Here is a 23,663-nt window from a genome sequence, read left to right as displayed (position 1 = left end):
TTATTACCCGCAGAATTTTTCTGTTCTTTAATTACAGAATTGTGTGCTTTGTTTGGGCCCACCATAATTCTGTGGCCTTCCCAACGGTCAGAAGTCGTTCGCCCAAGATAATACGATTTTGTCAGCGCATAAAAATTAAAGAGACCCGAAACGGCGTCGTTTGTCCTTTTTTTCCCCATATTTTTCCCTCTCGTTGAAACCATAAAACCAACGAGTTACAGTAAACCCTAGAAATGGCGATTGCAAGAACTGGGGTGTTCGTCGATGACTATTTGGATTGTAAGATTCTTCACAATTCCTCGCTTTTATTTTCTTTTTAATTATTTTGGGAGTCTTAATCTGATTTCTCACTTGATTTTTTAATAGATGCAAGCACATTGCCGGCAGAGCTTCAGAGGCTTCTCAATACCATACGAGAACTCGACGAACGGTCCCAATGTAAAACCCTTTTCCTTTTTCCTAATTCTAGATAATTTTTTGTTCATTTGTCGGGTCTTATATGGTTTATTTATTGAACTTTTGTTTTTGGTGGTGGAAGCCATGATAAATCAGACGAGGCAGCAGACGAAGTACTGCTTGGGGTTGTCCTCTCAGAGCTCAAAGAAAGGGAATCCTGAAGAAGATGAGGTCGCATTTGAAAAAATGCGAAAAGATATTGAGGCAAATCAGGACAATGCACTGAGCCTGTGCACCGAGAAAGTTTTATTGGCACAACAAGCGTTTGACCTTGTAAGCTGCTTTTCTAATTTTAATTTCGATTGTTTAATTCCAATGCTTTGCTCTATTGGAGTTCATTGTCCTATCTCTAGTTGGTATCTTGAATAAGGACTTTGAATCGATCAAGATTATGTTGCTGTGTTTATTGGTTATGACTTTATTTATAAGTTAAATACCAATTAGGTAATAAACTAATAATTGAGTTGATCGTGTTTTACGACATATAAGCCAAACTAGGGTTACCATTTTTGAGAGGTCTAGGACTAAAAGCCAAACCAGGATTATGTTGCAGAGCTTTCTCTTATGCTGAAATTTACTCATTCTTTGTTTTTTTCAGCATTGCTTTATCTCCTCCTGTAAATGCTTAACGCAGCAGCTATATAGTTATGAAAGGTTCTTTCCCTTTTTTTTCTTTTTCTTTTTTTCTCTTTTTTCCTATAAAGACTGTCTGATAAAGAACTCTAGCAATTTGGGAAACTTAACATGTCAATTTAATGGGATACCTAAAGTGGGAAATGAATAAAGAATCATGAAAGATGCAGTTCTTGGCATGACAATTACAAAGCCCTACATAATTCTTTAAATCTTCGTTTACCCTCCTTTCAATATTGTAGATAAGTAAGAAAAAATAAATAATATGTTCTTAGAATGATGAATGTATATAAATGAAAACAGGAAAATGCTTGTTTGGCATGTTTAAATTTGATCCCAATAGCCCATTGAATAACACTCCAGGGCATTTCAAAAGGCCTTGGCATGTGAAGCACTATGGATGATCACATTACAATGCGTCAACAACTTTACACTACTTTAGCATCTCTGTAGCTTGTGTTATTAGCTTTTAGTAATTGGAAATCATAAAAATCCTCTGATCTTTAGGTGCCAATGCTTGTTCCAAACACTTGTTAACCCATTTACTCATATGGTAGACTACAAAGAGGTAGTTGCACTATACTTCCAATGCCTTATTTTGTCTTTTGTGCAGATGCAAATCTGTTGAATTTGAAATGGAGTCTTCATTACACCATTCACTAGATAATTTTTGTGATCAATAACTTGCCCGTTTATGCTCAAGATTTGTATAAGGTATCCTCTTCTAAAAACGATGGTTCTCCTTCTTGAGAAAAGATGATTACTCAGGTCTTTTTTGGACAGAAATTTCTATTTTGATTTAGCAATATAAATCCCAAACCTTGAAATTTCATGAGCCACATGTGTCTCTGGGTATTTGATACAACCTGAAGAGCTATGGCAAAGGTAGTCTTCTGCATGCAAAACAAGCCCTAAGCCCAAGTGATGCTAATAGAAACTGCTACACAAGAGAATAAAGGGATTAGTTTTGCCTCCATGGAGAAGGAAATTTCCCCTATAGCGTGGAAGATAACACAGATCTCCTCTAGTAATGGCTTATGATGCCATCATATGAAGGGTATAGAATTTGTATTGCAATTTGCCAAGTAAAACTAGCATCACATAGTAAACTTGTATGCACTGTGAGATTTTTTAAGAAGCTTAGTAGGGTAAACTGCCAAATTACATTGCTCAGATGTCTCTCACATTCTCTCTTAAGGCATATTTCTTTGATGTCTTGGAAAACATCTGGGATCTGAAGTATAGCAAAAACCGGCTTCTCTTTTTTATTCCCATTAAGATTTAGTAATCATTATATTCGGAAACAGAATCTTGCTTGGCACTAGGTTCTGAGTGTTCACTGATAACCATTATTGCTCTTTGTTTCTGTTTTCCATTTTAGTGACCCAGTGAAATTTTTTGTTGGGTTGATTCAGAGAATTATTTTCTAGCTCTGATCCTTCTAGGGTGCGTAAATTTGCCTCATTTCTATCAGTTTTAGTCCGATAAGAGAAGTTAGGGATTATTTCTGCATCCAACACATGGGCCACTGATTTTCATCCTGTTCATAATTAGTTATAGTCTTTACTTTCTTCATCCAATTAATAACTGAGGCATATTGACTTCTGTTCACTATGTTTTTTGCTCCAATCTTATACTTTTCTTTTTTGCACATTATGATGAAGAAAATAATGTGTATCTTATGAAACATGTGGGAAAAAATTTCAAACATTCAACATGGAATACCATGATAAATTATCCAACAATAAATCTTGATACTTTAAAAAAAACTATTCGAGCTTCCTAAATTCATTTATATCTTCATACATAATTGTTGCACAATCATCAATACATGTCAATCTTAGTGAGCTTTTGAAAATTATCAGTAATAATTGATTTCTGTGCATTCACATGGCCCTATTGCACCAGGTGTTTTGTATGTTAGATGATTATAAATGTTTTATTGTTGATAATAATTTCATTTAAAAAACAAAGTGCTTCAACCTTTTACATGTCTATAAAATTCCAAATATACCATACTCCTGTAATTTACTTGTAGACATCTGGTTTGCAAGATGGGCAATGGGATCTTGGCTGTGTTAGTTACTCTAAAACAAATTTGTAACCTTACTTTCCAAGTGATACCATAAAACAGACAGCCAAAGAAGAGAAAACTGAAAAAGAATAGAGTTGTTGCAGCTATAGGTATGAAAGATTTAATGAGTGATTTTAGATGGTTGCATATTTTATGTTTATGGAATTCTTATATGTTCGTGGAGTTTTGTCCTAGAACCTCTTGTCAGACTGATTACCTAAAATACAGAGGGGTGGATGATCCTGAAAATAAAGTGAGATAAGTATTGATGATTGAATTATTCTTATTTCCTTTCACAGAGATTTGTCTTTTGATTGGTCTTTCAGAATTCTTCATGTTAGTTCTATAAGATGCTAACATATTTGTCCTTGCTTCTGAAGCTCCTTTCCTAAACACCTGAATTATGTGGCTAATCCAGATATCAGTTGTTAAGAAGATTGCCATCGATTTTTCTCTAGAGTACATTGGCACCATTCTTGGTTGATGTTTATATTTTCTGGCAATATTCAAGGAGAATTTTATCCTGTTGTTTCTCTAATATATTTTATATTTTCATTCAGATAGATAGCCATGTGAAGCGTCTTGATGAGGATCTGACCAATTTTGCAGAAGATCTAAAGCAAGGTATGGTGCATTCATCCTGGGTTATCCAGTTTCTATTCTTCTGTTAAAGGTGTTCTAGGATCTTGATGGACATATATATTATTTAACGAGCTCATGCCAAAGGCCCTTTTTTAGTTCTAATGATGCTTTATAGGACTATTAGGAGTTTCTTATACACCATAAAGTCATTTCCACCCATGTTTAATTTCAAAATTATAAGGGAAAAGAAAGTTAGATGCTAGATAGCTTAATATTGCTGGTATTCTATCATTATTATCCAATCAAATAGTTCTAAGGTTTCAATTCCCTTTAGCTGAAGTTCCTGTGACGAGGCAATAATGATGTGGTTTTTTCTTTTTCTATTAGTGGACTACATAGAAACTAACTGTTTGTTTAATTTTCTTTTCCCAATTTTCTCAGAGGGTAAAATATCACCAGATGAGCCGGCAATCCTTCCACCATTACCTATAGTCCCAAAAAATGAAAAACGCAAGTTCCTTTATGGAACACCTCAACCAAAGAGGGTAGATTATAGAGACAGGGATTGGGATCGAGAGCGTGATAGGGATTTTGAGCTGATGCCACCCCCAGGAAGTCATAGAAAGGATTTTGCCGCTCCCCTTGATGTTGATCAACCCATTGATCCAAATGAACCCACATACTGTGTCTGCCATCAGGTTTGAACTTCTGGTCCTTTATTTTTACATTTTTTTAACTCTTTCCAAAACCACCCATTGTACATCAATATTTGTAATTATGGTCAGTGTTTGTCATATGTGCTAAAGTGCTGTAATTTTCTTAATCATTCAGGTATCCTTTGGAGACATGATTGCCTGTGACAATGAAAATGTGAGTCACTATTTTCTCTGTATTTCTTTTGCTCTTTAGTTGTTTTCTGGTGGCTTTGTTCCCATATAGTTTAAATTTATGATGAGATATAGATAAGATATCCTGAGCACCAATGTGAAAGCAAATATAGTCATGGGACATGGAACAGTCAAAACAATAAAGCATGAGAGAACAGTTTGATTTACAGGAAGAACAAGCATTCGATATTTTTAAAATGTTTTGTAGTGAGAGTATCAGTGCTTGTTTTAGTCTTGGAATTTGAACAGGTTGCTTTGTTCCAGAGGACTTCCCAATTTCCAGTTCTCACGAAAACCTAACAATTGCACTGCTCAATTTATGGTTCTGTTTTATGTCATTGTACATTTTGTTGAGATGCTTTCTGGATTTCTTAGCCAGCTTTCCTTTTACAGTGCCAAGGAGGCGAATGGTTCCACTACTCATGTGTTGGGCTCACACCAGAGACCAGATTCAAAGGAAAGTGGTATTGTCCAACCTGCAGGCTATTACCGCAGCCCTGTTGAGTTGTTTCAGCAGATGACACAGGCAGTGCTGTTTTCAATATTTTTTTGCATGGCGAAGAGAACTCAGGACAAAAAGTTCTGATTTATGATGTGTATTCGAGGCCTGGGAAGTCTGTTATTTTTTTCTGCTGGGTGTGGAATTGATTACTGGGAGGGTCGCTAATTTCAACATCAATGGAGAGGGGGGAAGAAAAGGAAACTGTTTCTGGCCTTCAGGGGATTTGGTAGACTGGTAGTCACTTCCCTACTCTGTAATTCCCTTATTCCAATTGACGCTGTTCGATTAAAACTTGAAGCAGCTGTAGCCTGTACTTAGGAAAGCATTTGGATGTGGTTTAGAAAAAGGTAGCTAATACTAATATAAATATTTGGCAGGGCAATAGTATGGATCAAAATTACCAGTGTTCATTCATTCTGTTCAATGTGGATCATTATTCATACCCAAGTGTGGGAGATGCAGGAGAGGTCCACTGCCATCATCAAGGATTCAAGCATATGTATTTTGTGTTGATGGGGGCCAATGGGCCATGAGGCCTCCCTTTTCATTGAATTTCATAGAGTGGGGCCTTGGTCAAAAATATTTTGTTTTAAATCATTGGAAGAAGAAAGAAGAAAGAATGAGTATGGAAAAGGGCGGGAAACCAAGCTTTTCCATGTCCAAGATGTTTTTATCAATCCCCAAACTACCCTTAAAACACCCAAATTAAGAAACAAAGCCTCATGAACTTTGCTTCCATTGGTGATTCATCATTTCATTGTCAATTCTTGCTTGTAAATAAATACAATTGTCAACTCTAATCCTATGGTTTATTAGGTATTTGTTAATGTCATATTTAATAAAAGCCATGTTTAAAACCCGAAATAGAGAACGGCATTTTCATTTATTAGTGTATTTATTGCCATGGAAATTATTATTATTATTATTTTCATATGTTTTTTCATTTCATTCCTACTTAATTTAGATTTAAAAGGGTAATGAGATCTCATGCATATTATTTTATTTAGGTGATTAAAATTTCCATGATTGTAGTGGGTGGTAATTCATAAAAAATGGAAAATGAAAATTTTCATTCAATTACAAAGGTAAGTTTAAGGTCTATTTAGTAATTATCTTCGAAAATAATTCTGAAAAATAGTTTTTGAAAACAGTTTTTAGAACTACTATGTTTTTAATATTTTTAAAATAATTTTTATGTATAATGTTTTATTTTTAATCATTCTAAGTATTTGTATAATTATTTTTCAAAATAACCTTACGAAGTGAAAACAATAGAGAACAATTAAAAAATATTTTTAAAAAATACTCTATTTTTTGTTATTAAAAAGTAAAAACAGAAAACAGTTTTTAGTTGTCAAAGAGTTTTTCAATTTTTTATTAAGAAGAAATAGAATCTTATTTTCAAAAATAATTACCAAATAAGCCCTAAAAACTTTCTTAAAGATAATTTTTTGTTTTTTAGAACAGAAAATAATTTTCAAACATATAAAACACATTTGAAATTTTTTTAGAATTTTATTTTTAAAGAATGTTTTGACTATTTTGAGAAATAATTGAAAATATAAGAATATTCTAAAAATTCTTATAGTATATAAAGTTTCTAGCACCCTTGAAAAGAATAAACCAAATAAACTGTTTTTCATGTTTCAAATTTGAAACAAAACTTTATTTCTATAAACAATCAAAAACGATGTTTCAAAGAACTATTTTAGAAAACTTTACAGAAAAGTCTAGAGAGTGGTGGGTGGATAATACCAAGAAGGAAATTAGATTTGAAAGGGATAGCGGGGGAATTTCAGAAAAAGATTCGAATTGTCCGAGTCCAAAAACAAAAGCTCAATCTCATCGGACACAGCGAAAACCACGGCACCAATCAAACGCCAACAATCCCCAACCCAATTCCTACACCCTAAACCTTCCATCCTTGAAACGCTGTCTTCGATTTCAAGATGATTCATTTAACGAGAGGCAGAACGTTTCTCTTTCTCTGAGAAGCAGAACATTCATAACACTGCTTTTAAAATCTCTCTTCTGTGTACAGGTATTTCTTTCTCTTTCTCTGAGTTCCCCTAAATTCTCTTATTCTGCATCAAAACCAACCCCCCACCTCCTCTTTTTTTTTTAAAAAAAAAAAACTTTAATCTCCATGTTATTTGATTGATTTTGAAAAGTTTTCACCTGGGTATCTCAAATATGGACACAGAATTCATTGATCAATTAATGAATTGCACAGATCTTTTTGAGGTAAAGAAATGGGTAGGAATCTGAGTCCCATCGTGCGGCGAGAGTTGGCAAATCTTGACAAAGATGCTGATAGTCGTAAATCAGCAATGAAAGCTCTCAAATCCTATGTTAAAGATTTGGATTCCACTGCTATTCCCCTCTTTCTTGCCCAGGTTTCTGAGACCAAAGAACCCGGTTCTTCCTATGGGGAATACACCATTTCACTCTATGAGCTTCTTGCTCGTGTCCATGGCCCCAACATCATTCCTCAGATTGATAACATCATGACCACCATTATCAAGACCTTGAGTTTGAGAGCTGCCTCTTTTGCCCTTCATCAGGCCTGCTCCAAGGTCCTCCCGGCCATTGCCAGATATGGGATTGACCCAACTACTCCCGAGGACAAGAAGCGGCATATAATCCACTCTCTTTGTAAGCCCCTTTCAGATTGCCTGTTGGGTTCCCATGAGAGCTTGTCTTCTGGGGCTGCTCTTTGCTTGAAGGCCCTTGTTGACTCTGATAACTGGCGGTTTGCCTCTGATGACATGGTAAATGAGGTTTGTCAGAATGTTGCTGGGGCTTTGGAGGACAGTCCCACACAGACTAATACACACATGAGCTTGGTTATGGCTTTGGCCAAGCACAATAGTCTCATTGTTGAAGCCTATGCAAGGTTGTTAATACAATCTGGATTGCGCATCTTGAATGCCGGCATCGATGAGGCGAATTCTCAGAAACGGTTGTCAGCTATTCAAATGGTGAATTTCTTGATGAAGTGTCTGGATCCCAGGAGCATATTCTCGGAGCTTGGACTTATAATTAAGGAGATGGAAAATTGTCAATCTGATCAGATGGCATATGTGAGGGGGGCTGCATATGAAGCTTTGCAAACTGCAAGAAGGGTAGTTTCGGAGAAAGGGTCTAAATTTGACAAGGATATGGGCTTGTTCGCTGGGTCAAATGTTGTTAGGGGAGATCATATTCAGAGGAAAAACTTATTGAGTAATGGAGATCAATCTCCTTTTTCTGGGTCACCTGAATCACAGACCCTTGACTCCTTTGTTGAATATGAATCTTTGATTGAATCCCCAATTTCAACAAGGCAGGTTTCTCGTAACTTGGATTATGATCGTGGTAGCGCGAACCGGAAGCTCTGGAGGTATGGCAATGGTGGGGTAGATGTATCACTAAAGGATGGTTTGTTCTCAGAGTTGAGTAAGGGAAATGGTGTATCTGCTGCATTTTCTGAGCACTCCAGGCATGAAGATCTAACCAATAAAAGAGGAGATTACACGGATGAATTTGCTGGGTTTGTGCAAAGAACTCCTAGAAATAGAGTTCTAAGAAGCACTACTCCCAGTCCTCAGGTAAACTGAAACTTAAAGTTTATTAAATCAGCGACTCTTCTAAGTTCTACCATTTGTTCAAGTATTTCTATTTGATCACATTTGTTCCTTTATTTGCGATAATGAATTGGAAGTGATATTTTCCTCTCTTTTGTTCATTAGAGGCTGCGCTCACAGATTAATGTTGACAATGTTAATATCTACACTACTCCACGGAAGCTTGTTCACTCTCTTCAGGACTCAAACTTCTCAGAGAAACAAAATAGAAGGCTCAGAAGTCCATCCCCAAGCAAGTATGAGTGGAGCCCAAGTGTCAATTATGGCCAAAGCGGTTTCTCCCATGATATGAACTATGAGGTTGGAGAGAATGGAAACTTATCTAGTGGTGGTGGTGGTGACCAGTCCCAAGGGGACTCTGAATCAGTGTCATCAACAGAAGATGTTCCTACTGAAGCCAATGTGCAAGTGTCACATGAGGTGATTCCTGGAGATACAATCGATACTCAAGGGGTTGGCATGGTTGGCATGGTTGGCATGGTTGGCATGAAGAAGGCTGGAGAAAAGATTTCCTTCAAATTGGTTTATGGTCTCATCTTTTTGCTATTTGCAACTTTGGTTTCTCTTCTGTGGGTTGATACTCAGGATGGAGGCTACAATCTAGTTCCAACTTAGTTTACCTATTCTGATGTATCAAAATCTTTGATCATAGAAAATCAGGATCATGGTTAGCTGTAGCAATCTTTGTCAGAATTTGAGTTTGTCAGTGTATGAGTCCTTTGTGTTTTCTGTAGACATGTATCGCATCCAAGGGGTGTTTTTGTTTTAATGTGATTAGAAAAAGGAGCGGAATTTGTACTTCTGAGAAACTCCCCTTATCAATGGAAATATCACTTCTTATGACAATGGAAAAACATGGGTTCCTTTGAATTCCAAACCCTGAAGATTGCCTTTGCAACATATGCTTATCTGCAATTTATTTGTTTTCTCCTTCAGCAAATATAACATTCAGGGTAACTATGCTGTAAATGCATTGAAACACTGCATGTATTAATACTCAAGAAGATCATCTGATATCTGCATATAAAGAAGATAAAAGCCAAGCTTGCCTCAGGCTCACATTGATTTAGAGATTTGGGTTGTGTAAATGTTGCCCACCTCTCCATACATCTTCAGGACCTAGGATTATTGGTTTAAGAACAGCTGACTGGCCTACACATATGTAAGTGTACTTGCTGTAGCATTCATGGGTGGAGCCAGGACTGAACATGTACAGTTCCTTGAACCCATCTCTTCCTACTACAACAGAATTTCTTCTGCCCTGTTTCATAGCAAGGAAAGAAAGAAAAACAAAATCATCAATGTACTCAAGATTGGTAGGTAGAAACCAGAGAAAAAAAAAAGAAAAATGAAAAAAAGAAGGCATAGCAATGACAAAGCCTAATTGAACCCAAAAGGTAATTTTAGTAGTCTGTCTTCTCAATTGGATTAGTTTGCTTGGTCTTCCAAGCACCACATGCCTTATTTTTTTCTCTGGTAATCGAAGATGAAAACAAGCTTGTAAAATGCATCCTTACAGAAATGACCCATCAAAAGAAATGAGTTACAGAACAGGGGAAAGAAGGCCAATAAGAAGTCTCAATGAATGCAACCAAAATCTCCATTGTGGTTACCATGGGAGTGATTTTTTGAATTTTGTTTCAATGCAAAATGAATTTACGCTAGTATTCGTAAAAGAATTACCCTGTCAATGACGGTGAAGTTCCGTGGTGCACTGGTGTAAATCCTACTCATTTCACTACTCAACTGCTTGTAGTTGTCTTCCTCTTCACCTTCCATTTCTTCCTTTTTTATTCTTTCTACTTGGTCTGCATTGTTCTGGTTTTTTGCATTCGAGCCAGATAAAAATCTCCTGATCCCAGGTTGTCCCCATAATTGGCTAGAACCCACTTCATTTTTCTGGCCAAAGTCTGGGGGAATTAAACCAAAGTTCGACAAAAATGGTGTCCTGCTGAAGAAATTTGATCCTTCTAATCCAATGGCATAAGTTGCATCCAGGTTACTGACTGTCAGATGGCTGATGACAGAGCCAGTCAGTTGGAGGGGCAAAGATTTTAAGTTTGATATTACAATCTCCGAGCTTATTATATCTTGTTGGAGAGTCACAATGTATTTAGCTTCAGCCATATTCTCTGAGTCGCTGCTAACCATTTCTACCTGCACTTGTTGAATTCATATAAGAATTTGTTCATAGACCCAAGCACCAATAGTAAAGCAAAAATGGCAAAAGTACAAGAAGGCAGGGTGAGGAGAAGCCATATTTAACATTCCATGCTATGTTTGGACACTTATGTTTAAAATTTGATGCTGTTGGATACTACTAGTTTGGAGAAAGTAACAGTTCTCCAGAGTTTATAGGCTTCCCTTATCAAAAAGCTTTTTCCCATCCTTCAAATTTGTAATTATGCCCTCACAGAATAGGGAACTAACCTGAATTAGCTCTTCAGCATTTCCTCTAACATCTTGAAGAATCCAAGAACTTGGAGACCATGAAATCCCACCATCACTTTCACATTCCAAGGCTAAAGATACCCCTCCTTGAATAACAGCGCCACTATCCTCCTCTGTAACTGTTGTGTGCAGCACCTCTAGCGTCCCCCCATGCCACATGGGAGCCTTGTATGATGTGATCAAGCCGCTTGGCAGCATCAAGCTGGCCAAGCTTCCATTTTCCAAGCCCATCTTGACAACATAGCTGTCACCTATACCCTCAAAGGTGACTCCATGGCCACTGAACTGTGTCTCCAAATAGTCTACATTAGCAGGTATGTATGGGACTGAAGCTACTGCAGCCAATGGGAACTCTCTCTTGTTGCTATATTGGAAAGGAGTAGAGAGATGACAAGGGAGATGTTTAGTGGGTTTTGTGGACCAAAGAGAACCGAGGCAGGGTGAGAAGAAAGGACTGCAAGCCATGGTCATGCTTCTTCAGAAATGCAGAATCATTTTTAGGTTGATAGACAATTTATATTTTCCTTTTACATGGGGGAGAGAGAGAGAGAGAGAGAGAGAGAGAGAGAGAGAGAAAGAGAGAGAGAGAGGGAGGGAGAGGGGGAGGGAGGGAGGGAGGGAGGGAGGGTCTCTTTATCCTTTTTGGCTTTATTCTGAACTCTGGAGCCTACATTTGGATAATACGTTTGGATAATTGCCCTTGTGCTTTGGTTGGTTGTAGTTGAAGACTCCATAGATATTTTGGATATTTGTCTTCCCATGATTCATTTTGACTAGTTCCCATTCTCTCTTTACTGTTGGTCATATATAGAGTGTTCTGCCAAAGCATATAACCTTATCTTACAAATATTGCGAGTACGCATGAATCCTGAATTTCATCCATTGGAAATTCAAATATGACCGTAGACAATAGAACTATATTATTACAACTTTGATTTTAAAAAAGAAAAACGGATCCAGGTTCAAGAAAAAAATTGAAAAGAAAATAAAATGGAATTTTGATTCTATCTTTAAAAAATGTAATTACAAATTGTCATGCTCAATAACTTGTGCTGCTCTCCACCCTTCACCAGGGTTCACAACCACAGGCACCAGAATTGACGCAGGGCCAGTGCAGATAAAATAGTCCTTCCCATACTTCTCTGAGAGGGAACCAGGGCTGGACAAGTATATGTCTTCATAACCAATGCGTATTACCCTGAAGAAAAGCTCACGGCCCTGTAAAGAAGAACCAGACAGAAAGAATCAAGAAAATATAAGTATACCAGGAATCAGCTAATTCCATAATGAGAAGTATGAAAAGAACTCACACATGGGATTTCATTTTGCCAATCTACTACTAAAGATTGATCTCAAAAGTATACTTGGATCATCTTTCTTTCTAATTTCATGCATGTCAAACAACACAATGCAGTGTCCATGAATGGTAATCAATAAAAATTGCCCTCTTTAGTGCTTCCAATTTTTCATCTCTCCATTCCTCAGTGGCATTATTGTGGGTGGTTGAACAGATATTCATCATCCCCAACACAATCTTAACAATAATTTCCTGATGTTTGGATTACTCACTGCATAGGAAAGATCCTGAATTGTATTTGTGATAGAAAATTATAGAAGCTAGAAGTTCTCCATATACGTTCTATTTGTTGTAGCCTATGTCAAGCTTGGCTTGTAAGTAGGAATGCCTAGGTTACCTGATCAATGGTCTCATATTTTGAAGGTGGGGTGTCGTAGAACTCCTTCAATCTTTCTGTTGGTGGGGTTGTGTATACTCTACTCAGTTTATTCTTCAAAATGATGTATGGATCATCTTGTACGGTCCAGGAGCCCCGTTTTTTTTCAGACTCAGAATCAAAAGAGAACCAGCCAGGAGACTCAGTTTTCATTGCTTCAGCAGGAGATAAAATCTCAAAGGGTGAAGATAAAGGAGGGTGTGAACAGTAAGAGCAGCCCTTGAGCCCTTGGACCGCTGCTCCACCTCGTCTCTTAAATTTGAAATGGCTAAGCATTGCACTGGTAAGAGACACAGGCTTGCGGCCATTGTTATTAACTAGAACTGCTGTTGCCATGCTTTCTGGATAGAGTGAGACAACATAGGTTATATCAAGAGTTCCACTGGTGCAGCTCAATTCAACCTGCAACATTGCATTGAAAAATCAAACAATTTTTTTGCTCAAATTATTTTGGGAGTAACAAGCTTAGCAGTTCATACTATTTTCATGCTTCACTCTTTTTGGAGCATTCTAACAGGGCTCTCCAAATTTAGGTTCATTTTGTACTTTGTAGCAATAGGAGGCATTTCCTAGAAAAGGGGAAAAATACATTCTGGCACAGTAGCGTTAAACCTAAAGTGATAAATTGCTTTTACCAAGGATGAGTATATCACTCCACCCAAATTTCCTTGTGAAGGAGAATTTCAATGAATCAATGCCTCTGGTAGAAATATAAGATTTCCAATTCAGCATGACACAAACTCTAACATCAAAATTATTGGGGAAAAGGGTATCTATATGAAGATGAAGAATATTTTACACAGTAGTTATAAGTCTGGTACGCCCTGAAATGTACCAAAAACCTCTTCACTAGACTAGTGTCATACTTTGAAAAGGATATCTATTAATTCTTGATTATGTTCCATGGAGCCTTATCCTGAACTTGCAGCTGTTTTTTGCAGAATCCTGAATGAATCTACCATATAGAAACTAATAACTTACTAGTTTAGAGAAAGAGTGGAGCATAAATATATAGAGAAAAGGATGAAGTACCTGGAGAGCATCAATGGCATCAGAATCGACATCCTTCACAGCCCATTCAGTGGAGAGGGGAGAGAGTTTGGAAGCAGGGTCAGATACATCATTGATGACCAAACCAATCCCACCTTTGGGCTTGGTAGAATCTGAGGCAGCTGCAGGGAGAGTGTAAAGAACCTCCTCAAACCCATCATCCTTCCAGTTGACTTTGGGCTTGTAAGAGGTGACAAGGCCATCTGGTATTCGAAGCCGGAGAGAGCTGCCATTTCTAACAGTCAGCTCAACCAGTGGAACATTGCCAGATTCCAAGAATTTAATGCCTTTGCGACCAAATTTTTGGTCAAGAGTGTCCGGGATGGAGAGGGTGGAGGTTGCAGTAGGAGGTGAAGAGCAGGCCTTGATCAAGTTTGATTTGGGGAGAGAGAATGAAAGAAGAGAAGAGGCCATGAGTGATGAGAGTAACAAGGCTTTACACCTTACACAATCCACACACACCAGTGGCCAGTGGCCACTCTGCTAGCCTCATCCTTTACTCACAACTGTATCGCTTGATGTCCTCCACTTTTTTCTCCTTTCCTCTCACTACGAATCAAATTTACCTGCCTCATCCTGTCAAGTTTCTACCGGGCTTTACTTTACAGCTTCCTTCCTTCCAGCAAGCTTGTGCCTGAGGCCATTGGCCACTCCGATTTTTCTTTACCCGCTAGATTGTACCTCAGACAATCCCCAAAATTTTGATTCTATTTAATAATGATTTAGGAAATAATTTTAAACTTTCTAACACCTAAAAATTTTTATCGAAAAAATTATTTTTAAGTGCTAAAAAAACTAGAAGCACTTTAAATCATTTTCAAACAAGCTCTTCATCTTGCCTTTGTTGTCACTAGTCACTTGCCAATTAATGATTTGTTTAGAGTTGAGTCCCATAAATGAGACACATCTTAAAATGAGCGATCTTTTTTTAAAGTTGGAATTTTGTAACTGAGAACCTTCCAAACGGAACTTTAAGAAGGGGAGTAGGCATCAAGAAGCCGGACCAGAGTCACACCTGGCCCCGAGATTTACTCCTGGAGCTGTTAGACTCAGCTCTGTACCAGGCCCACCCATCATATGGAAAGCTGATAGTAAACATACCAAGCCAGACGTCTAATTAATGCAGAGACTTGCTTACTTCCCAATATATTGGTTCAGCCCAGTGTATGAAGGCATGCAAAAGTATGCTACTCAGCCTGCTCAACTTATAGACCCGAGAAGATAAGCGTGATGGTATACGGCGACCAAAACTAAGTTACACTTAGACTTGGAAAGAAAATCTTAATAAGTTATAACCAAAAAATCAACAATAGTTTCCGAGGAAAAAGTCGAGAAATAAATTCATTGAAACTTAAATCAATATGCAGCACCCAAAGATTTTACGTTTACGTTAAGTTGAAACCTATAGCCATCATACAAGGAATGATATCACCACCAAACTCCACTCCACGTCGAACACGAGGCACATACATGCATGTACTCCTCAGGGTAATCAAAATTTTCTTTGGCCAAGTCATTTGGCATTTGAAAAAAAAAAACAGAGAGAAACCTCCTTCCCAAACAGATGCAAAGCAAGAATACATAGTCGATTGCCATACACAAAACTAGTCCTCATCCATCCCAGCAGCTGGATCTCTTTTTGGGCCGCCCGCTGGTTTTGCCATTATAATCTGCAACATAGAAAGGCCAGGCAGGGTCAGCAAAATTGTTGAAAAGGAAAAGTAGGATAGAAGGAAGTTCATGATGAAAGCTCCATATATGCTTGAAGTTTTCATGTGTTTTTTTAATGATTCCCAATGCAGTGCCAAATAGCGCTTACAGTTTAATCTCCCTTCTCAAATAAATAACTCCAACTGTTTTCAATTTCTGTTGTTGCAACTGTAAGTTATTTCCTAACATATTAATTCAGTTCCCAGCATCTCACTGCAATTTACACTAAAACTCATTGATACGTTTGAGACTTAGGGACTCAGATGACAGCAAGCAAGTGGTTTTGCAAAAAGACCTCATCAGCAAAAAAAAAAAAAAAAAAATTGAGGAGAAAAGGGTTCCTGCATAGGATATGAAGTGATGAGTGAGGTAAACAGGAGCAATCATGTAACCATGTGCAAGCTCTAGTTGATTACCTGGTCCACTCGTAGTACAGTACAGGCAGCATCTGCAGCATATTTAAGAGCAAAATACCTGTACAAAACCCAAGAAACTTTGAATCCAGTATAATGTGCCTCGAATTATTACAAGCTCCAGAAAACCTACTGATCCATATAATAGATCCTAGGGAATCAACACTCAGCTAATGACGACATTACGCTTAGTATCAAAATTTAAAAATACAGAAGGCAGCATCATTTCACTATAGGAAATTCACACCCTTTACCAATTACAATAAATATTTGAGATGAAGAAACTTGGAAGTCAAGCCAGACACAGGTACAGGCCAACAGGACAGATGAAGATATGAACTAACGCGCATTGTAACCTAAGACTTTGCTGAGTTCAGCTTGCTTTTGTATCCCAATGATTACTAAAACTCAAAAAAAACGGAGAAAACAACTTTTAAGCAATTTAGATTTCCTTGCCCTTTAGGCACTCCAGTTGCAACTCACTACAAGGTGCTGGTTTTCTATTGACAACTGGTTGATGACTTATGATATGGTTCATTCAGTGCAAACTAAAACTAGTACCATAAGTGAGCCCCAATAGTCAATTGCAAAATCCAATCTAAAGCAGGATCAAAACAAGTTTTTCAGTGTGCATTCACATGCATAATAACGTATCAAGTTCACAAAAAGAACTGCCTAAAAGTTACATTGAGAGAAGAACAAAGCAACTATGAGAAACAACCAACATTGGAATACTTAGACAAAAGGACTCGATGATTATAAGGCATATCAAAGAAGCTTACTTAGTGATGTAGAGGTCCCAAACATTCATTGTTGAAACATCCTTACAGACAACACCTTGATCCAAGTCAATGCCCACTTTGGTGTTTCCAGTTGAATGCTCAGCATATAGAGAAGATATTATCTCCATGGCGTTAAGCCCAGCATTCTCAGCTAGGGTTTTAGGAACCATCTCAAAACTTTCAGCAAACTTTGCAATGGCATACTGATCCAATCTGCAAAACCATTCCTCCATCTTAATAGGATGTGGCAGTCATGAGTTACCATAGCAGCAGAAATCAATCAACAAAGTTAAATTTTGACTAGTCGGCACAGGCTGCCACATTGAATTCTGATGCCAGGGGATAAAATTAATGGGAAAAAAAAAAATTGCAATATTCAACCACACCTTCCAACCATTCACCAATTTCAGTTGAACCAGAAAACACTAGCATACTACTATCCAAAAACTAATCAGGTGGGGAACACCTACGCGAATGGGACATGACCTAATAGGTGTGTAAAGGAAGAGAGAAACACATTGCTAGTTTTTACAAGTTTCCTAGAATACTACTTCAATCTTTTGAGAATATTTCAGAATGAGAAAACTGTTCACATTGGACATGATATTGAAGAAGACACTTCACTTCACCCGATGACACAAGAATGAAAGTTACTCTTAGACAGTCCACCAAATGCACCTGTGCAAAACTTTGAATATAATACCTAAACCTGCACTTGGTATGAGTATCCACATCCATGTGACACAAGATAACATGCATAATATGAAGAAGACTAATCACAAGGAAAATCTAAAAACACATAAGATATCAATGTCAGGGCCAACACAGATAGATAACTTTTCTTTTCCAACTTATTTTCTAAGCTGGCAACAGATCTTTGTGGAGGAGAAATCGAAAATTTCCTAGACTGATAGAGATAAAGCCACAGAACTGCAAATAGATCACAGCAGGAAGAAGAAACAAAGAAATACCCTGTCTCTTTAAAAGAGAATTCCTTCAATTTTCTAGCAAGCTCAATTTCTGTAGCTGCAGCTCCAGGCACAATCCGGCTGTCCCTGCACATTGCCTGGCATTGAAATGTAAAGCACCTAATATTAACGTCATAAATTTCCAACAAAAAAGTAAGAGATGATGCAACCACCACTCCATAGTGCTCAAAAACCTATATTTACAAGACCAGCCCATCCAATATAAAATTTACCTTGTATGTATTCACACCGTCATCAACTGCTCTTTCAAGGTCATCTAATATACTATCAGTACTTCCTCGTAAAACCACAGTGCATACGGAGTTTCCACCTTCTTCATTTTTCACAATGGTGACCTAATAGATATTATTTGAAGAGGAAAACACATGCATCATGGTAATGAAAGGGAAGAAAAATATGAACCAAAATGCTATATCCAGGAAGATAGGGGTGGACGTTTGGAAGTACCCTAACACCACCAATTTCCTCAACCGAAACAGAATCTACATATCCTAGATCATCTGGGTTTGGCTGGCTAAGCTTCAGCTGTTGTCACATTAAATAAGCATGTTATGAAACCATTAAAGAATTTTTCAAACAACATCCAGTGCTAATATGCTTACAACTGCAACAGCTCCAGTTGTACGGCAAAATCGCCGCAGTTCAAACTTTGAGCTGATTTTCAAAACCATAAGTCTGCAAGCAAGAAACAAACTGGTTCAGTTCATACATCGCCATACCACATGCATAGATTGTTCTTCTTGGATATGCATCCCTTGATGAAGAAAAGATGCAAAATATGGTGAATGTAGATTTATCTATGCATATATGTATACCAAGACACATGCAAAGAAATGTATGTGTGGATGCGAATGTGATGTGTTTGTGTCATTTATCCGGTAGAGTTGAATCATCATAATAACCAGCAAGTTAGAGAAGATGAGAAAAGGTTGAGATTACACTAGCACATATTCCAACATGATCTCAGCAGTGGCAGTATCAGAGTGAAACATGTATGTTTACCCGATAAAGATGATACTAACATGTGCAACCTACATGGGGAAAATACTTTTCTTGAGTTTGGAGCACATCTTCTAGTTAGACTGAATTAGTGCAACACACGGCATTTCAACAAAATTGTTATCTCCAACAGAACTCTAGACCACTTCATATGGGTTTTAATGAAGGCCTCCTTTAGATGTTGATCAGGAACCTCATTAAAAACACAGCTCTGTCGCTTCAGATTGCAAGAGTGGTCTAGAGTTCCGTCAGAGATATTGTCTTGTTCTTTATCGTAATTGATTGATTGTTTAAACTGGGAATGCAGCCTTTTCTACACTTCCTGTTTACATAAGGTGCACCCCTCTTTTTTGTTGGGTGTTTTTCTATACAGATCTATTTGCCTATCCAAAAATAAACAAACAAACTTAACATGTTAAAACATTTTGGACATAGGTCTAATCCCTATTACAACATCAAAAAGCATATCGAAGAATCATAATTAAAAATTGAGGCCAATGAAAAATAATGTACTTGTATCGCTCACAGAAATGCAATGCCATCTCTCCAACTGCCCCTCCACTAACAATTACTTTGGCACCTGAATCTGCAACAGCTTTGATGAGCTCTTCAATTTTGGCTTCTTCAGTTTTTGCATAATTCTCAAGCTGCAATGCAACAACAAAAATAAGGGTTCAGTGAAATATAGCATCAAATAAGCAAAGGAATTCACAAATTATTTCCAAATTCATGTATATGTAACAATATAAACCCATGTGAGGCAACAAAGAATTTCATGCGATAATTATAGCATCAGACAACATACCACAGAAAGAGTCACCATTTCAAACAGAAAAGAATGAAAAACAATAAGGTAGTATTTTTAATCAACCATCTTGAGGAACCTTGAAACTTTAAACTAAAGGCCAACAAACAATCACCAGAAACCACCCTGATTAGTGCTCTATCTATAGCATGGACACAGGAAGTAAAAGAGAACAGAAAGACATGATGAACTTAGGTGAAATATAGATACAATAGTAATTCCATGGAGAACTTCCTCCAAATATACCTGCTCAGCACTATGAATTAGGACAGTTCCTTTTGTTTCTGTTGCAGAGGTATCAACACCACTGGCAAACACAGCAACCTACAAAAGGGTGAATAAATGATTAAAGTGGTCAACAAGAACTCCCACTAAATGGTTAGCCATATGAAAATAACCAAGAAAATTAATACTGAATGTGAAAAAAAAAATAATACAATTTGAATAGAAGAGAATTTCAGTTCCTACACCATACAAAAACTGTCTGAAAACCATAATAAGTTAAATATGGAAATACTCACACACCCCAACAGGAAACAATGATAATGTGGATTTTTAACAGATGCCCCTGATCACAAACAGAGTTAAAAGCCTGTCTAAATAAGTAAGAAGGTCTCTTAAACACAACGAATTTCAACTAATCAGGCATACAAATAAACTGCTCCTCGACAGACCAAGAAAACTTATTCAATGTTTGATTAGAAGAAGTAAAAGTACGAAGTAAGAATACACAAGAAGCAGATGTGAAACTCTTTAATATTTCCCCAAAAACATGGTGAACCTTGTGTACTACCATGCTCCCCAAAAACTCTTTAATGTTTCTGCCTCATAAAACAACATATCTGTGAAAACCGTACAAATTAAGAACACACAAGAAGCAGATATGAAACTCTTTAATATTTCCCCACAAACATAGTGAACCTTGTGTACTACCATGCTCCCCAAAAAATCTTTAATATTTCCAGCTCATAAAACAACATATCTGTGAAAATCCCCCTGATTATTACTTAAACCAGTCTAGCATGGAATTACCATTCTAAGAATTAAAACGAAGGTATTGACAAATGTTGCTGAAAGAATCAAAAGACCAATCCCAAAATTACTTTTGCTACAAGGATTTGATTTCCAATTCAAACACCCCAGGATCTAAAGTTTAGCTTATGTATAGAACCTAGGAAATCAACCAGCCCACTGTAATTCATCTCATTGAATTGATGAGACATTACAAAAACACATACAAATTATTCACCCTACTCCAGTTCATGTTAAAAAATTTCCAACTTATTTTCAATAACCACATTTGCATTATTTCATGCCTCTAGGTTATGGTTTGATTTTCAACAGCTAAGACATTTAATTGTTTTTTTTGTTTCAAACATAAAATTATTCCATTCCTGAATTAAGCAGGGGCCAACCAATGATTAAATTCTACATGGGCAAGCCAGCAACAACAACTATAAGTAATTTGAGTCCAATATAGAAATAATTATTCATTAAAAAATCCTAATTCATAAACGTCTAAAAAGATGGACCTTGGAATCAGTGGACAATAAATATTAGTACCATTAGAAATTCCAATTAAGCAGTGGTTTAAATGGAAGGGTAGCATTTACCACAAGAAAGAGAAATAAAATAAGAGGCAATTCAAGACAAAATCAATCTGCAAAAGAGAGAGTGTGTGAGAGAGATGTTCTTACTTTTGCCTTTTCCACTCTCTTTATACTCCCAACAGCATCAGTTTTCAAAGCCATACCTCGAACTACTGTGCAATTATGAAGACCTCCTCCCAGAAGCTTAGCAACTCGGACATTATCAACATTGAAGTTAACTGGGTTCTTTGGGCACACTTGAATGCATGCCTAAAATACAAAAGCAGTCCATGGAATCAGAATATTAAGACAAATAGTTTGTAAAAGACCAACAGACAAGAAAAGATAAGCAGGTTAATTACATCTGCGATGAGAGGACATAAAATGTCTTCTTGTCCAAATTGCTTGCTGGCGACAGCAGCTTTCATTCGGGAAATAACTTGCTCCTTGTTTCGTACATCCATTTTTTCAGAACCTTTTTCAACCAATTCTTCCAAAATTTCAACAGTCTGAAGACAGAGAGAGAGAGAGTCAGAATAGCATGTCTAGAAATTCATCCAGGGGAGAAGACTAGTTGTTAAAACAAAGCATTAGCAAGCATGGAGAAACCTTATTAATGGCTTTTGAGTATCCACTGATGATCTCACTCGGGTGCAGCCCCATCCTGATAAGCTCCTCAGCATTTTGGAGGAGCTCTCCAGCAAAAGAAATTGTCAAATTAGCCCCATCACCGATTTCCTCTTGTTGAGCCTTGCTAGCCAAAACCAAAATCTTGGCGGCAGGATGCTGAACCTCAAGCTCATTTACAATAGTTGCAGCATCATTCGTCACAAAGATCTTGTCTAAATGATTGATGACCATCTTATTCATTCCTGAATCACATAAAAATAAAAATAAATAAAAAACACCCAATTCTTACAAACATAACCCGATCAAATCTAGCGCGATTTAAAAATCAATTATTTTCCCAACTCAACAAGAAGATAGAATGCACAGCGAACTGATCGAAAGTCTCCAAAAAGGTCCCAGTTAGAACAACATATGAGAAATGAAAAGGAATACCATTGGGACCGAGAGACGTGCGAGTGATAACGGAGAGTTGCTTGCAGGCGTCAATGTTCTTGAGAACTGCTTCCTCAAGGCCAGACAGATGCTTGTGACCTTCTTTGAGCATCGATTGTACACCATATGGCTGCATTTGGAACCCCATTTCTTCTTCCTCCTGCTCGGTGTTCAACCAGAGAGTCCCTGAGAAACCAAAACCCTAACCCTACTTCAACCGAGTAAGCTCTAGAACCCTGCCACTTTCTACTTATATATGAATGCGCCTTTTGAAAATAAGGCGGTTTTACCATCAAATAAAAAACATGTAATTAAATATATATGTGAAAATATTCGAAATTTTATTATTAACCGGTAAATGAACACGTGACGAAGCGAATGTGAAAAAAGTTCTATAAAAAAATTAATATGTGAATTTATTATTTTAAAAATTATATAAAAATTAAGTAAATATTAAAAATCAAATAATTTAATTAAATATGAAACCAATTTTAAAAAAATAAATAAGATCAAATTTTTTTGTACCAAAATTAAAAATTTTTATGAAAAAATCATTGACTTATATTATGTTATTAAAAATTATATTTTTAATTTGTTTTTAAAAACCATTATATATTTTGTAAAACTTATCATTATTCTTTGTTTGTAAATATAAAAAATAGAATCGGATTAAATTAAATAATTTTATATCAAATATATCAATTATTCAATCAAAAGAAAAATATATAGCAGACAAATAAATTTTGTTCTAAAAATATTTAAAAAGAATTAAAATCTCAATAAAAAAAATTTCATCATTTTGGTAAATTTTATATCAAAATCTTAATGTTTTAAAAACAATGTAATAATTTTCTTAATGAATTTAAATTTATTTAAATAAATAATGTAAATGAATGATGAATTTTTTTATTCAATAATTATCTATAATATAATAAGTATTATTATTAATTCACTATTATTTAATTAAATATAAAAGTTTAAAAGATTCAAATATCTCAAAATAAATGAAAATCGATATTAGGGTTATAAAAAGTAAAAAGTTTTATGTAAATTTTTTTTTTAATAATTTATTTTGTTGAAGAAATAAAATATATATTAGAATAAGAAGAAAATATTAATAATAGATATAAATATTAATGCATTTTATTTATTTTCTTAAAATACACTCAAATATGATTTAAAATGCTTCACATTTGTTATTAAAAAAAAAACTATGATTTATGAGAAAGTTTCGAACAAACTTTAACTGTCTTTCATCTCAATTTTAAATCCGAATTTGAAAAACACTCTATAATAATCTTTTACTATAATCAAACTTCT

General features: G+C 36.3%; 4 protein-coding genes across 5 annotated transcripts; 2 read left to right on the top strand and 2 right to left on the bottom strand.

Annotated features, from left to right (window-relative positions):
* The first annotated feature begins 16 nt into the window (after window positions 1–16).
* On the top strand, window positions 17–5,544 carry LOC100854793 (PHD finger protein ING2). The gene is made up of 7 exons (XM_003632666.4): window positions 17–279; window positions 367–438; window positions 539–729; window positions 3,724–3,787; window positions 4,187–4,443; window positions 4,577–4,615; window positions 5,026–5,544. The coding sequence occupies exons 1-7, from the start codon at window positions 234–236 to the stop codon at window positions 5,134–5,136; spliced, it is 780 nt and encodes a 259-aa protein (XP_003632714.1). The 5' UTR covers window positions 17–233; the 3' UTR covers window positions 5,137–5,544.
* A 1,327-nt stretch (window positions 5,545–6,871) lies between these two features.
* Window positions 6,872–9,630, top strand: LOC100262437 (protein SINE1). The gene is made up of 3 exons (XM_010655538.3): window positions 6,872–7,175; window positions 7,368–8,724; window positions 8,866–9,630. Exons 2-3 carry the CDS (start codon window positions 7,387–7,389, stop codon window positions 9,373–9,375), a joined length of 1,848 nt encoding a protein of 615 aa, XP_010653840.1. The 5' UTR covers window positions 6,872–7,175; window positions 7,368–7,386; the 3' UTR covers window positions 9,376–9,630.
* A 99-nt stretch (window positions 9,631–9,729) lies between these two features.
* Window positions 9,730–14,614, bottom strand: LOC100267590 (photosynthetic NDH subunit of subcomplex B 2, chloroplastic). Of its 2 annotated transcripts, XM_059739295.1 has the most exons (5): window positions 13,977–14,614; window positions 12,906–13,346; window positions 11,191–12,429; window positions 10,444–10,917; window positions 9,730–10,021 (listed from the first exon to the last, which is right to left on the bottom strand). In XM_059739295.1, exons 1-3 carry the CDS (start codon window positions 14,406–14,408, stop codon window positions 12,235–12,237), a joined length of 1,068 nt encoding a protein of 355 aa, XP_059595278.1. In that variant the 5' UTR covers window positions 14,409–14,614; the 3' UTR covers window positions 9,730–10,021; window positions 10,444–10,917; window positions 11,191–12,234. The 2 variants fall into 2 exon arrangements, with proteins under 2 accessions (XP_059595278.1, XP_002276941.2); XM_002276905.5 differs by lacking the exons at window positions 12,906–13,346; window positions 13,977–14,614 and having other exon boundaries at window positions 11,191–11,830.
* Window positions 14,615–15,307: 693 nt separating this feature from the next.
* On the bottom strand, window positions 15,308–22,620 carry LOC100257135 (T-complex protein 1 subunit theta). Its single transcript, XM_002282052.5, has 13 exons — window positions 22,344–22,620; window positions 21,891–22,153; window positions 21,644–21,790; window positions 21,390–21,551; window positions 19,939–20,016; window positions 19,401–19,534; window positions 18,491–18,563; window positions 18,336–18,413; window positions 18,101–18,223; window positions 17,871–17,965; window positions 16,900–17,112; window positions 16,121–16,178; window positions 15,308–15,664 (listed from the first exon to the last, which is right to left on the bottom strand). Exons 1-13 carry the CDS (start codon window positions 22,489–22,491, stop codon window positions 15,599–15,601), a joined length of 1,638 nt encoding a protein of 545 aa, XP_002282088.1. The 5' UTR covers window positions 22,492–22,620; the 3' UTR covers window positions 15,308–15,598.
* Window positions 22,621–23,663: the final 1,043 nt, after the last annotated feature.

Source organism: Vitis vinifera, chromosome 8, assembly GCF_030704535.1.
Source record: "Vitis vinifera cultivar Pinot Noir 40024 chromosome 8, ASM3070453v1".
Classification (NCBI taxonomy): Eukaryota; Viridiplantae; Streptophyta; class Magnoliopsida; order Vitales; family Vitaceae; genus Vitis; species Vitis vinifera.
This window is presented reverse-complemented; position numbering and strand designations above follow the sequence as displayed.